At 34.2% G+C, this 15,473-nt stretch overlaps 1 protein-coding gene across 2 annotated transcripts in view; it reads left to right on the top strand.

The window, feature by feature from the left end:
* The window catches only part of DMD (dystrophin), a 1,921,557-nt gene that overhangs the window by 1,103,072 nt on the left and 803,012 nt on the right, over positions 1–15,473 (top strand). For both annotated transcript variants that reach the window (XM_044670154.1, XM_044670155.1), the window contains exon 47: positions 8,758–8,859. In XM_044670154.1, the coding sequence (XP_044526089.1) occupies positions 8,758–8,859 (102 nt within the window). The remainder of the gene's footprint in view (positions 1–8,757; positions 8,860–15,473) is intronic.

The following is a 15,473-nucleotide window of genomic DNA, read 5'->3' as shown; positions in this document are numbered from 1 at the left end:
ATATATATATATATATACACTTATGCATATATACACACACCAGATGCTCGAGCAATTTACAGCATAATCCAATACTAAATTCTTCTTTAGGTGCATGTGTAAGAAAACACAAATAATTACAGACAAGGAAAACCTTAGAACACCTTGCCAGTTTAATCAAACTTCTCCAGTATTGAAAAGGTAATGGGGCTATTCTTTAAATGCCAGCAATGAAACTCTTGTTTTGCCTTGTTGCATTTCATGGCAGCCCCAATAAGGAAAATGGCTAAGATCTTTTTCAGGGTTGCTGGCTATAGCTACTTCTTTCCTCTGCAGATAATTACATCTACTTTCTGATTATGGTAACAAATATTATTATTTATTAGCTAGATAATCCATAATGCCAAATTCTAAATTTCCTTTGAATAATTTTTTCCTGCATAATGAAAGTTTCATTTCTATTACGTTTAGAAGAAGTTACTTTTATATTTGAAATGTATCTCTAGTGAGAACTACAGTCATCACCCTCATACACATGCCATCTTTTCTCCTCTCTGTATCATTATTTATTCACAGTAGCATACCTTTATTAATGAAAAGTATATATTGTAGTGACATACTTTATTATCAGAAACTTTGTTCTCAAATATAGAAGGGTTATGGGTGTCATGAGACAAATTCTGGATCAGAAAAAGGGTGTTTATGATTGGCAAATATTAAAATATATCTAAAGTGATATAGGTTTTGCTAGGAAATATAAAATTTGCATATGAGAATCTCAGGGAAGAGTAACAGAGGATTGAGAAAATCGCTTAGAGAAAATAATTCATGTTACTATGGTGGAGAAGGAAGAAGAAAGAGAACTTATAGAAGAGTGTTTTGCAGGCTGACCTATGTTATGGTATCAAAGGCAAAAACAATGAGACATTTTCCTGTGTCCCTCTGCCAATATCCAATTTTTCTTCCTTAAGAGAGTAGTGATTAATATAGGGAGAACGAGTGATTTCCCATCTGTATCCCTTACCTTGTACCACCATCTTAATTTAGTTGAATCTATGATTTCATTGATAAAAGTAATTCTTGGATGTGAGAGGGCTTTCTCATCAGTGGGAAATCAGTTCATGCTCTTTGACTTGTGGTCTTAAAAATATGCTTAGGGCCCTGAGATTTTAAATGACTTGCCCAATCTTCTTACCTTTGAGGCCAATATTTTAAGTTACCTCTTTCACTAAATCATTTTTTAAAATCCTATCTTCTGTCCTAGTATCAATTCTAAGACAGAAATGTGGCAAGAACTAGCCAGTTGGGGTTAACTGATTTGCCCAAAATCACACAGCTAGGAAATATCTGAAAGGAAATCATTTTAAAAGAAGTAAATCTGGGGGCAGTTGGGTAGCTCAGTGGATTGAGAGCCAGGTTTAGCGATTGGAGGTCCTAGGTTCATATCTGGCCTCAGACACTTCCCAACTGTGTGACCCTGGGCAATTGCTTGACTCCCATTGCCTAGCCCTTACCGCTCTTCTGCCTTCGAACCAATACACAGTATTGATTGCAAGACGGAAGATAAGTGTTAAAAAAAAAGAAAAAATAAATGAAAGAAGTAAATCTACATTAATTTTAGGGAAATTTACAAGTAATCTTACTTTTTGCCCTAGCCCTACCCTATCTTCCATGAGCTACTTGGTGCTAAGATTGTCTTCACCATAAGCAAAGGTTTTAATTTCACAATTAGGAACAAGAAGAGGAAATAAGCATTTATTAAACTAAAAAATATCTTACAAATATTATCTCATTTTATCTTTACAACTGTATGATGTAGGTGCTATTATTATTATCCCCATTTTGCTGTTGAGAAAAGAGGCAACTTTACACAATTAATGTCTGAAGTTAGATTTGAACTCTCATATTTCTGATTCCAATCCCAGTACTCCTAGCATTAAAATGCAAATGCAAATGATTCATTAGACTTTGATCAGACTAAACTATAATCACTTAATAAACATTTGAGTTTGGGGTTCTGTCAAGAATACCTAAGTTGTCTGCCATTTCTTTCTACAGCTCATTTTATAGATGAGGAAACTGAGATATACAATAAGTAAGTGTCTGAGGCCAGATTTGAACTCAGGAATGAGTCTTCTTGACTCTAGTCTTGGAACTCTATACACTGAGCTACCTAGCTACCCAAATAAACACTTTAGTGACTGATATTGGCTTTTTTGGTTGTTTAAGAGACGTGGGAAAGAGGAGTCACAGACCACGAGTATACTTGGAAAAAGGAGGTAGATCTATCCCTACTAGGAATCAGAGAAAGAACTTAAAAGGGAGTCTTAAGGTCAACAATGACACTTCACAATTCATCCTAAGATGTCTTTAGATACCTCTGCCCATTCAACATCAAATCAAACCAATGTACCCCCCAGTGAGAGCATCACTTTCCAGCCAAAGTAAGCACACGAGTCAGGATTTTTTAAAGCAGTTTTATTGATCTAAGGATTTAGAGCTGGCAAGGATTTCAGGGGTTAGCTAGTTCAATGCCCTTATTTTTCCTGATATATTTTGTTATTCAAGAACATTGTTAATGGAGAATTGTTAATTAACATATACTCTAGCATCCTTATAGACCTAAAGAAGAAGAATATCTCAGAGATTCTTCAAATCCCCCTTCTTTTACAAAAGAGAAAATTGAGAGCCAGAGGCATTAAATCGATTTGCCCAAGGTTACCTGGGTAAATATCTTTTAACTGAACAGATTTACAGAATAGCGGAAGAAAAACAATGCCCAAGGATTATGATTAAGAATTTTCCCTTATAACTAAAAACATAAAAATAAGGAATTATTATGCCCAAGATATTTTCTTGTACAGATATCATGTATTTTCTTGTAGGATATAACATAACTATAAATATCCCCTTAATCCTTCACTAATCTACCCAGTACCTAGGTTATGGGATATAGCATATGCTATAGGGAAACCAGAGAGTAAGATGGATAAAAGCTACAGGATCTATAATTGATTAGACATGAAAATAAGCAGAAGAAAGAGTCAAATATAATACATAGGTTTACAATGTGAGGGGCCAGTTCAATGATGGATGATTCCATAGACAAAAATTAATGAAATCAGAAGGAGGAACATATTTAGTCAGGAAGATGATATGCTCAGTTTTGTACGTATTGAATTGAAGGTTGTGATATCCTATAGACATTTGGAGAGATTGGTCAGGAGCTTATATGAGAGGTCACAGCTAGAAATGTAGATTTTAGAGTCATCTGTATAGAGATGAGAATTGAAGTCACAGTAATAAATAGATTATTAAAGATGAAAGTACAGAGAGAAAAGAGAAGAGCCATTGAAGTATTGAAGTCTGTAGAAAAGACACCTTTTGAGGGGTAGGAGGAAAATTAGGAAAGTGTGGTCTATCCGAAGGAAGAGTATTCAGAAGGGCAGAGTGGCCAAAATGTCAAATTGTTGAACAAGATCAAAGACAAAGAAGATTAAAGAAAGTTCAGTAAGTGTGGTAAATAAAAGTTAATTGATTACCTTTGAGAGATAATGGTGGGGATAGAAGCCACATTGCAAAGAACTTAGGAAAGCTGTATTTTCTACTTATTTATTATAGGTTATGGATATTTTCTTCCCTAAATGAAAATTTTTTTCAGTTAAAATGGATAATGCAGGATGTATTTATTAAGGTTCAAATGAGTTTAGTTTTTAACAGATGATATGATTTTTAGTTGATAGATTTCAGAGGTGATTCCTAAGTCTTAGTTCACAAATTTGTCAAAAACAGAAAATTAGAAATGCAACTTGTTAAAAATAAATATTAACTAAGAAAGTTTGGAGAGCAACTAAAATAAAAACTTCTCAAGTATTTCCAAATGTCCATGAAACATCAGGATGAGTATTTCACTGAATGCCAATTACAACTCTTCTACACTTTAGTGTATTTGTTATGGTTGAAAAAAGTAGTCACCTGGGGAACAAATTTTGGATCTAGACTGACTTTCTGACAGTATAAACCATACAAATTCAGGCCTACAGCCTCAGAAAAGTCTTTTCAATTTATTAATACTTGTTAGTTCAATTTATGAATTCTTGATCTCACTAGTTTTGGAGCCTTAGAGAATCCAGGTCATCTGTCTGACACACTGAAACATTCCATTTTTACTTTGATGTTTAATATGTGTGTTTTAAATTTTCCTACCACCAAATTTAAATTATGGATTATTTACTGGAATGCTTATTAAGCCCTTAGTAAATGTTTGACACCAAGTCCAATTTTCCTCACCCTCTTTGTAATACAAAAATCTCCCTTTCCTATTAAATGCCTACATTCGTGAGCTTAGCTTAGTTCCCTGGGGAAATAATAAAGTTACATAAATATTTTAACAAAGGTGATATCTTGGCAAATAGATCAAGTGGTTGCTGACTAATGAAGTTTGCAGGCTTTTTTGGTCTTCTTGTTATGACATCTTTTTTATCAGTTAAACATTTATAGGAAATTGTAATACAATTTCTTTTGTGAAACATCTTTTCTTTTTCTCTTTTTTTGTCAGTGAGCTCATTTAAGATTCTTTTCATCTTTATCTTTAATCTTCTAAAATGTAACTGATATTGACCTTTATTATATCTAGTTATGATTACATGCAGACAGATGACCCTGAAATGACTCCTGCATCAATAATCAGTTATGTCCTATCTGTTAAAATAAATTCAATTTCATTTTTGGTGATGATCAGTTCTCTGAAAGGCAGTCTACCCAAAATAAAACAGCCAAACAATTCTTATAGTAAAACTCAAATGAATTAAGAATATAAATTATCCACACTATTGAATAAAGTTGGATAAAGATTCCATTGAATTAGTCGATCGCTATGTATATACTGAGCATTGTAGTAGGAGCAATTTCTTATGCAGTTTAAGCTCATTTTTCCCCTTAATAGATGTTGAAACATTCGTTGAGACTTGGTTGACTTAGGAGACTAAAAAGGACTTAGGCTGTCATCCCTTCAAGTTGTCTGGTACCAATGCATGAGAGCTGGAGCACTTCTAAGTTGCTTCACTAGTAGATCTTGAAGGGAGCTAAGCTCAGAAGAATCAACTCAGGGACTTCTCAATGTATATGAATTTCATATCAAATATTCTTCTGCAGTGACTCATTTTGTATCAGTATCTAAAATATATTTCCAAGGACTGGCTTGAATTATGTCTACTCCAGAAAAGAAAAACAATGTAGATGTTCGATTAGCTAGTCACTAGTTAGACTATAGTCATGAAATTGCATGGTAGTTTCAATAACCTTGTGCTATTCCCTTTAAGTCTTTTTTTAAAAAATATTTAAAAATATTAAAAAAATAATACCAATATTCTTCCAGGGATGTCATACAGTTGTGGACTATGGAATACCATTTTCTCCAAAGAACTATAACTGTAGACAACCTCAAAGGCAACATCTGTTATTCAGATGAATAGTATTTGAATTAAATCCCATGATCAATTAAGAATTTAAATTGCAGGACATCCAAATGACAGTAGACAGGTCAGTAGTGGGTAACAGTAGGCTGTCTGAGGAAAAACTTTGACTAGGGAAGCCCACAATAATCCCGTACCCAAATCTGCTTATGGGGAGATGGAAATGACAAGATCCCAACAGGGAAGTTCCATTGGGAGTCAGAAAACCACAATAACACCCCTCTTGGAGAAGAAGCTGAAAGCCCCTAAGATTATGGGTATTACCTAACTATGAGCTGTTAAATACAGAGTTTAGACCAGGAATACAAAAACATATCAACACTTTGACCACTGAATCACAGAGTATAAATAAAGAAGCCATTTTTGTTGTATTCTGAATACCACCATCTTTCCAGTTATCCATATTCACTGAATTACTTTTGACTTTTGCTTTTTTGTCAACTCCCATTAATAACAAAATCTTAGATTCTTCCCCTACAGTAACATTTTTTAAATTCCTCTCCTCTCAGCCTAATTTAGATCTTTAACATTTTGTGCCTTTTCTTTTCCAGAAGCTTCTATCATTCACACAGTTGCCACATTAATATTTCTAGAGTATAATCCTGATTTTCTCACTCCTCTGCTCAAGAAGTTTTAATGGCTCAAGATTATGTTTAAAAAGATATTCAGGAACCCACTGCTATATAAACCCCTTCTTTGCCAGCTTTTATTAGCATTCAAAAGTCCCTACTGTCAGGTTCCAATCTGTTTTGCCAGACTGCTTTTATATCCCTTAGATATTCTCTATTCTAGCCTATCTTGTTTGTTTTCCCCTCATAAATCCCTTTATACATAATTGGAATATACTCACACTTTACCTCTTCCTCTTAGAGTTTCTCCTTTCCTCATAGATTCATACTACCTTCTATGTACAAAGCCTCTTTTTTTATCATCTCATTTATTAGAACTCCTGTGAAATTATTTGGGATCTATTTTGTTTACCTTTTGTATTGTTTATCTATATACACATTACTGTTTCTCCTAGTAGAATGTAAGTTCATGAGGACAGGGGCTATTTAATTTAATTTAATTTTTTGATTTTGCATTCAAGAACTAACTTTGTTCTGAATAATTTGTTTTTGTTCTGAATAAATGTGTGGATTGATTACAATAAAGAAAAAAGTTCTCTATCTTCTTTTCTAGGTTGTCCTTATCTTGTTCCTTTAGATCAAGGATTTTTAACATGAGGTTCATGAACTTGGATGAGAAAAAAATTTGCATTTTTATTTTCACTAACCTTCATTCGAAATTTACCATTTCTTTCAATTATTTAGAAACACTGTTCTGGGAATGTGTCCATAAACTTTGCCAGACTGCCAAAGGGGTCTATGATACATACAAAACAATGTTAAGAACCTACTTCAGACTCTGGCTTATAAGCATGCCCCTAGATCCTGGCTTGGATGTACTCTCTGAATTTGTTTTTATCTGCTTTGCCTCTGTCTACTTGGTTATGACTTAAAACTTCCATATACTTTGCTACTTGTATACATCCTGATTCTGACTCATCATTATTTTGCTAGGGTCAGGGATACCTGACAACTCATTTTCCTGAAGAGGAATTATTGAGTCTAGTCTTCTATTATTCATGACACTCTACAAAGCATTCCAGGATGCATATAGTACCCATAAGAGGAAATCCTTCTGAGGGGAATAAGAGACATAAATCAATTCAACAGAATACATACAGAGATAGCACAAATTTTAAAATAGTGTATATATACATATATATATATTCACATATGTACATATAAACATAAATATGTCTGTGTTTGTGTGTGAATGGAAATGAGACTATGATGATCGATGATCGAAAGTGAATGGTAGATCTTGGCTAATCAGGAAAAGTTTTCTAATGCTTCTCATTGATTAATCATTTCTCTAGTGCTCTAATATTTCTAGTATTTAAAGAGTATTCTTTCCAAAACCCCTTTTAAAATATTTAACTTTATTTCCTTTAACTTAAATTTATGCCCATTTTACTATGATCTTTCTGCAGTCAGAAAGCTGTTCTAATGATCCACCTCATAATCAAATATCTGGACACATGGCATTCACTTTCCCCAATTTTAAATTATCATAGAAATTCATTTAAACCTTTTCATAAGGCTGGGTAATATATGGTTTCTTAATCATTAAAAGAACCGGCATGCTGCTGTAGAAAGAGAATCAGCCTAAAAATTGAATAGATTTGGAGTCAAGTCCTATTTCTCATATCTTGAGCAAATCACTTAAAATTACTGTTGGGGCAACTGGGTTAGTAGAGAGCCAAGGCTAGAGTTGGAAGGTCCTGGGTTCAACTTTGGTCTCAGACACTTCCTACCTTTGTGAGCCTGAGCAAGTTGCTTAACCCCAATTGCTTAGCCCTTGCTGTTCTTCTGCTTTAATTAAAGCCAATACTTTGTTATCAATTCTAAGACAAAAAGTAAGGGTTAAAAAAGTTTCTCACTGTTTGAGATAACTAAAAGTATAATTTGGAGAAAATTTGATAATCTGTATTAGTAGGAGTAATCTCCTACCTGGGAAGTCCCTATACCAAAGAAATCATAGTTCTGAACCCAAAGAAATTACATTTAAAGCATTTACTCAACCTTTTAAAAAATTAGTGATATAAAAAGAATTATTTGATTGTTGCTTAGAAGTTCATTATGACAATCTAAGGCCAACATGGACTTATACAGTAAGATGGAAAATCAAGTTATTCTTGCTAATAACATAACTAAACTATATAGAAATAGCATTTTTCATTTGTTCTCTGAGTGATAGATGAAAAAAGCAATAATAAATAATATCTATGTGCAACATGATACGATGTAAAAAACAATGTCAGAGGACATTGTACAAATCCCACATCTGAAAGTTGCTACCTGTGTGACCTTGGACAAATCACCTAAGATCCCTGGGACATATATAAAATGAGAGGGTTCGACTAGATGGTTTCTGAGGTCCCTTATTTCTCTATATCTATTATCCAGGGATATGTTATGATGAATAGTAACACAGAGTTAACCAAAGGATATATCAAGGAATATAAGAAAAACAAAATAAGCAGGAGCTGAATATTAAAGAGTATTTCACAGGGATTGGCATGACCCACCTATTTTGGGTAATTTTTTTCTTGTGTTTCTCTGTCAATGTTTATTCCTTCTCTTGCCCCCAGATGCTATTTTTTTAGCACCACATGTGGAGACTTCAAGAGGATATTTAAAGTTAGTAATTTTATTGGCACTGTGAAGTTAATCTATACTGTGTGTTTTCCCCCCAGGAAATTGAAGCAACAGTTCAAGCTAAACAGCCGGATGTGGAAGGAATTTTGTCTAAAGGGTGGCATTTATACAAGGAAAAATCAGTCACTGAGCCAGTAAAGGTAATGAAGCAACCTCAAGTAATATCCATTACCACCTAATGGGTTATGCTTCCCGTGTTGTACACTTGCCACTGATGTGGTCTATTTATAATCAATGAAATAACCTCAGAGACAATATTGGCTGTTCTGCAATAGCAGAGGCAGGGCTGTTCTTTAATCTGTCTGCTATTTATACATTCTGATCCCAGGGTTATTAATATGTCATTGCAGCAAAGCATTCATTTCTGTATTGGTGCTTTTTCGTTTGTGGGAGGAAAAGGGGAATCCACCTTCCAAAAAAATTTAATTCTTTTAGTGTTTATTGGGTTTTTTGCAGGCTCAATACTTTTCATACTGTTTGGCTTCATTCAAATCAAGGCACTATATCATACTGTCTGCTCTGACAACTGGAGGAATTGTCTTCCCTATTGCCCTTTCATTTGATGAAGAAAATCAGTATTTTATTAGAGCAAGATTTTTTTAGGTGGGAAGAGGGGATGTTATATAATTAATTATTGTTTCTTCTGTGAGAAAGTTGACCTGGGGGAAAGCTTTCAATTTCTTTCTCTCCCTGATGTATATCTCCAAGTTAAGCAAAAATGTAAATTTAAAGACAATATTAGAACAGAACAAAATTAATTTCATAGAATTAAAGGTCTAGATGTGAGAGGAATCTTAGAAGTCATTTGGTCCAACCCACTCATGTTACTAACCAGAAAATGGAAGGTGCAAGTATCAAACATAGTAAATTGCTATAAGAGCTGGAGAACTAGCATTTACTATTTCATGGGATTATAGACAATGGATATTGGAGGTCAAGCTAATCAAACGCCACAATTTTACAAATGAATAAAAACTGAGACCAAGAAGATCAAGTGATCTAACCCATAATTTTCCAATGGTAGTAAATATGATACCAAAAATGATAACACATTTTATTTTTGTACCCAACAAAAATTATAACTCTAAGTTTTGATTAGAGGTTCTTGAGAGTACTTAATGGTGGTTTATTGATCAATTCTGGTTTCCCTTGCTATTATTATAGGGCTGAAATACAATGGGACTCACTCTCATGCTTAAAACAACTTTAAAACAAGTCAGGTCAATAACCTCATTATATAAAGGCAGTTTGTCCTTGCAACAAACATTACTGTGACTTATTCTCCATTTTGTTCTTTGCTTAAACCACATTTCTGTAAAATGTTTGTTTTTCCTACAATTTACAAGAGATTTCTTAAAGGAAATTTTGACCTGTAGAGAATTTTCTAACTCTGCCTGTTAATAAGATAGTCTGTTTGTTCTAGTTGCTGATATATATTTGTTCAGGAATGCATCATTTCTGTTTATAAAATCCATAGGAAATAAATTGTTACCTGCTTGTCCAAAATTGTATCTATAGTTTTCATAAACTAAAAATATTTCTAATGCCTTGGCACTATAAGCATGAAGAAAATACTAAGAGAAGAATTGAGGACAAGCCTATATTTTTGCCCTAATTCAAAGCAAGAGGGAGCTTATCAGTCATCATTCCTGGTTTAACAGTTTAGCCATTATGGTAGAGAATAGAGTAAGGCCCACTATGCTCTAGCCAACATAAAATGGTTGGATTTTTTGACTTTCTTGACTTCAGTAATGTTTTTTCAAAACATACAAATGCCAGACAGTTAACAATAAAATGTGCCAAGTACTGTGCTAAGTACAACTATCTCTTTCACTTTGTCAATATCCATCATAGTTTCAATATATCACTGGTTGGCCTAAGAAATTAAATGAGAATTTTGGGGAAGTTTTGCAGAAGCTATAGACAACTCGTGAAGGCCAGCAGACAACTCAGAAAATGTTTAGAAACTGTATGCCCTAGATACTGTAAATATCCTATAAAAGGAAAAGAAAAAGTTCAAACTTCTGGTACAAAGGGAGGGACAAATTTATTAAACTGATTTTCCAGATTAGGGGTTGCTGCACCCCTAACCTCTGTGATGTGGACAAGATACCATTATTTGGGATAAAAAGGCAATCAGGACATATGTGAAAAGTGGGAGGAAGGGAAGCTGAAAGCTGAAAGAACTAGAACCTGGAGGGACAGAGAGAGGCTAACTTACAAAAAGGAGAATTTGAACTGAATGTAGAAGGAAGTCAAGGAAGCCAAGAGGAAGAAATAAAGAGAAAGAGCATTCTAAGTATGGAGAACAGCAAAGAAATAGAGATGTAGATAAAATTTCATGTGAGAGTATTAGCAAATGGGCCAATGTAAATAGATCAAAGTGTATGCAGAGGAGATTGGATACACTATCAATTATAAATATTAGGAAGAAGTAAAATAATAGGCAGCTAGGTGGTACAGTGGCCTGGAATCAGAAAAATCTGATTCCAATATGGTGTCAGATACTAGCTGTGTGACCCTGAGCAAGTTACTTAATCTCTGTTTGCCTCGTTTCCTCATCTCTTAAATGGGAATAATGATAACAGCTACCCTGCTTGATTTGTTGTGTGTAAATTGCTTTAGTTCAGTGCCTCACACATTTAGTTAAATGTTATCTATTATCATAATTATTAAGAAAAGAATTTTAAGTGCCAGATAGTAGAATTTATATTTGATCCTGGAAGTAAGAGTGTGAGCCCACTGGAGGTTTTTGAGATGATTGGACCAAAGCTTTAGAAAAAAATCTTTGGTAGTTGAAGGAAGGATTTGTGTAAGGATTGAGAGTTAAGGTGAGGAAACCAATTAGAAGGCAACTGAAGTAGTCCAGAAGCAAGGTTATGACAATCATACCAGTGGCTGTGTGAAAAGAGAAAAGGAGATTTATATAAGAAAATTTTTGGATGAAGGAATGGCAAGATTTGGCAATAGACTGAATATTTTTGGGGAGGGAAAGTGAGGGATTGAATAAGACACTCAAGAAGGGATCCCTCCACTAATAGGGAAGTTTAGGATATAATGAATTCTTTTTTGGACATGCCAATTTTGAAATGCTTCTGGAACTCTTAGTTCAATATTTCCAAGAGGCAGCTGAACATCACAACAGCTAATGTTTCTATAGCACTTACAATGTGCCCAGGACTGCACTGAGCATTTTACAGTATCTCATTTTATTCTCAGCAACTTTGGGAGGTAGGTGCTATTATTATCCACATTTTATAGAGGAGGAAAACAGAAGCAAACTGAATCTAAGTGATTTGCCCAAGATAACACAGATAGAAAGTATCTCAGGCTAGATTTAAACTCAGGTCTTCCTGATGCCAGTCCTGGTACCCTATCTCCTGTTCCACCTGGTTGCTTCCAACACAACAGATAGAAAGAATCCTCTGCATACTTATGATAATTGAACCCATATCATCAGATAAGGTCATCAAATGAGAAATATGAAGCAAAAGGATAAAAGGGCACAAGACAGAGCTGTGAGTACGACTTTAATTATGGGGTATGACATGGATGAAAGTTGTAGAGAGGAAACCAAGAAGAAATAGTCAAAAAGACACAGAAAAACCAAGACAGTACAATGTCAAAATAGCCTAGAGATTGAGAGGATGTTCAGGAAGGGGAAGGTATGATTGACATTGACAGATGCTTCCGAAAGGTTAAGAGGAATGAGGATTGAGAAAAGGCTATTAGATTTGTCAGTAAGATGTCGTTGGTATCTTTGGAGAGAGCAGTTTCATTTAAATAGTGATGTCAAAAGCCAGAAGGCAGAGGTTATAGAAGAAAGTAAAAGAAGAGTGAGAAGACCTGGGATTTGGACCCAGCTTTGACACTATGAGTTGTGGAACCATGAACAACAGTTTGGTCACCCCTAAAATGAGTATAAAAATAAATGTACTACCTGTCTTTCTTAAACTCTCAGTTCCTGGTATTTCTTCTCACCCGTCCCTCATGACTGCAATGTTTTCCTTCCTAATCTCTATTATTGACTTCTTTGACTTTCTTTAAGTCTCAACTAAAATCCCACTCTCTAAACTAAGCCTCTTGTAACCCCTCTTAATTTTAATGCATTTCTTCTCTTACATACTTCCTATTTTTCCTATACATGGTTCCTTGGTACATATTTATTTGTTTGTTGTCTCCCCCATATAGAATGTAGGGAGAATTGAGGACAGGTACTGGGTTTTATTATTTTTTTTATCCTCACTTTCTGTTTTAGAATGGATACCAGAGTTTTGGCTCTAAGCCAGAAGAGCAGTAAGAGATAGGCAATTAGAGTTAAGTAATTTGTCCAGGGTTGCACAGATAGGAAGTATTTGAGACCAGATTTGAACCCATATTTCTGGACTCTAGGTCTTCCTTTCTCCACAGAGCCACTTTTTGCTTCTCTTTCAAATGCACATTTGCTCCTCTGCCAAATTAGTTTGGGAAATGCTATGGTAAAGGTTTATGTTTCACATTAATTTGCCCTTTAAAAATCACTTCCAATACTAAAACTACAATCTCAGGACATACTTAAAATATCCCCATCTTGCAATTAATTGTTTCTTATTATATTCATAAGAGCAGTAATTGCATATTAATTTAATGTAGTTATTTTATCAGTTAATATTTCCAAGCAAATACTCTGAAAAATAAATAACGAAAAACTGCCAAAAGTTACTTTATCTCATCAGTGTTCTGGGAGGGAGGTATTTAATATGTATTTGGTTTTGCAGACAGATATAAGTACAATTAACAATTTCCTTTAGAAAAAAATTCCAACTTCTTTCTAATCATTTTATATTTAGTATTAGAAAGTTTGAACTAATGTCTGACCCAATCAAAAAGCCTCCACTTTCCTCCCTCATTCCCCTATTCCCATTCTACTTTCAGTTTATTTTTCAAATAAATTTTTTATTGGTTTTAGAGTTAATTATATCCATCATATGGTATATTTGCTTGATAAATGACTGTTTTGTGACATCATTTTGTATAATCTAGGTCTAGAAATGCATCTTTATTTTGTCACACTGTTGAAGAAACTAGAAACAAAATGTTAGCCCCTTATTTTAAATGGTTTATGGATTGCTTGTTTGGTTTGGTTTGGTTTTTAAATCTAAAAATAGGTAGAAATGTAATCACATTAAGCAATTGAATTCCTTAGCTTTAAGGAAGCATAGCAGAGTGTATAGGGAACTTGCTTTGTAGTCAGGAAGATCTGAATTCAGGTCATACCTGTGATACATAATGGTGTGTGACACCTGAGCTGTATCTGTGTATGGAAGCAAGTTTCTAACATTATATATGTAAATAAATATACATTGTTAGAATGAGTTTTATCACTCACTGGATGATCCCTATACCAATCACAAGTCCAAAAAACACCTCCCCCTTTCCTTCACCTGAACCAGACATTTCTTGGGAGAGGGGTAAGGGAGCAGTGAGGAATAATATTACAGTACCAGTAAGACAGATTAGTAGTGTCACATTCATAACTAAAATTGAACAGCTTTATTCTTTTTTTTCAAGTATTTAGTGAATAGATGAGTACATTTTTCACCTCAACAATCCTCATGCTCCTTGATCCCTGATTTAGGGGACACTTTCCATTCCTAAAAAAAGAATTTGTGACACTTGATAAATATATATCCTACCTAAAGTATTCAAGTTTTATTTTTCCTTCCTTCCTTCTTTCCTTCCTTTCTTCCTTCCTTCCCTCATTCCTTTTCCCCTTTCTTCCCTTTTTCCTCCCTCCATCCCTTCTTCTCTTCCTCCCTCCTTTCCTCCCTCCCTCTTTTCCTCCCTCCCTTCCACCCTTTCTCCCTTCCTCCCTTCTTTCTTTCCTTCATTTCTTCCTCATTTTCTTTCTTCCTTCCATCCTTCCTTCCTTCTTTCTTTTTCCCTTTCTTCCTTTTTTCCCTTCCATCCTTCCATCCCTTCCTCCCTCCCTCCCATCTTTCTTTCTTTCTTTCTTTCTTTCTTTCTTTCTTACACAATATACTTGGGCAGAACATTGTTGGCTTCAATGCCTTTTGAAGTATCCTCGTCTTAGCACCAATTCTTCTCCTTTCCTTCCTCTCCTTCTTCCTTCCTTTCCTATCATTTCTGATTTTTAATTCAAACAGATTTAGAGACAAATAAAATATGCATAAGTATTCTCATTTTCTCAGTGGGTTAAAACTACCTACCAACTGATGAACTTTTGTGAATTTTATATATTAGAATTCTAAACATTAGGCTGATGTTTGGAAGGAAACAGGGACACATTTGATAGTTTCTAAAGAATTCATTAGTATTAAAATACTTTAATAGTTTAATATCATTGTGGTTGAAGCATCTGGACAAATGGAAAAAATGACAGGACATTTTGGATTTGTTTTGATTTCACATGTCCAGGTGCTTGGTCTTTTGGTCAGGACATTTTAAAAAGATATATTAAAACACAGAACTTGAAAATATATCATATTAGAAATAACTAAATATTGTCTATTCATTTACATTTATGGCCAAAAAAAATAAAGGGCTGAATTTGAGTAACTCTCATTTAAAGCTTTACTTGATTTCACTAAAAAGAACCACTTCTGAGCTAGGCAATTGCAAAAGCCCAAAAGACGATTAGTGCCCTGGCTTTATTTTTTTTTTTAATTAAAAGGGAAATGAATGTAAAAATAACCTTCCCCGAATGAAACTAAAAAGTTGCCAATTAAAAAAATTAAATAGCTATAATCCTCAT

Source organism: Gracilinanus agilis, chromosome 3, assembly GCF_016433145.1.
Source record: "Gracilinanus agilis isolate LMUSP501 chromosome 3, AgileGrace, whole genome shotgun sequence".
NCBI classification, from domain to species: domain Eukaryota; kingdom Metazoa; phylum Chordata; class Mammalia; order Didelphimorphia; family Didelphidae; genus Gracilinanus; species Gracilinanus agilis.
Note: the sequence above shows the minus strand (reverse complement) of the source record. Positions and strands in the feature narration are given on the sequence as shown.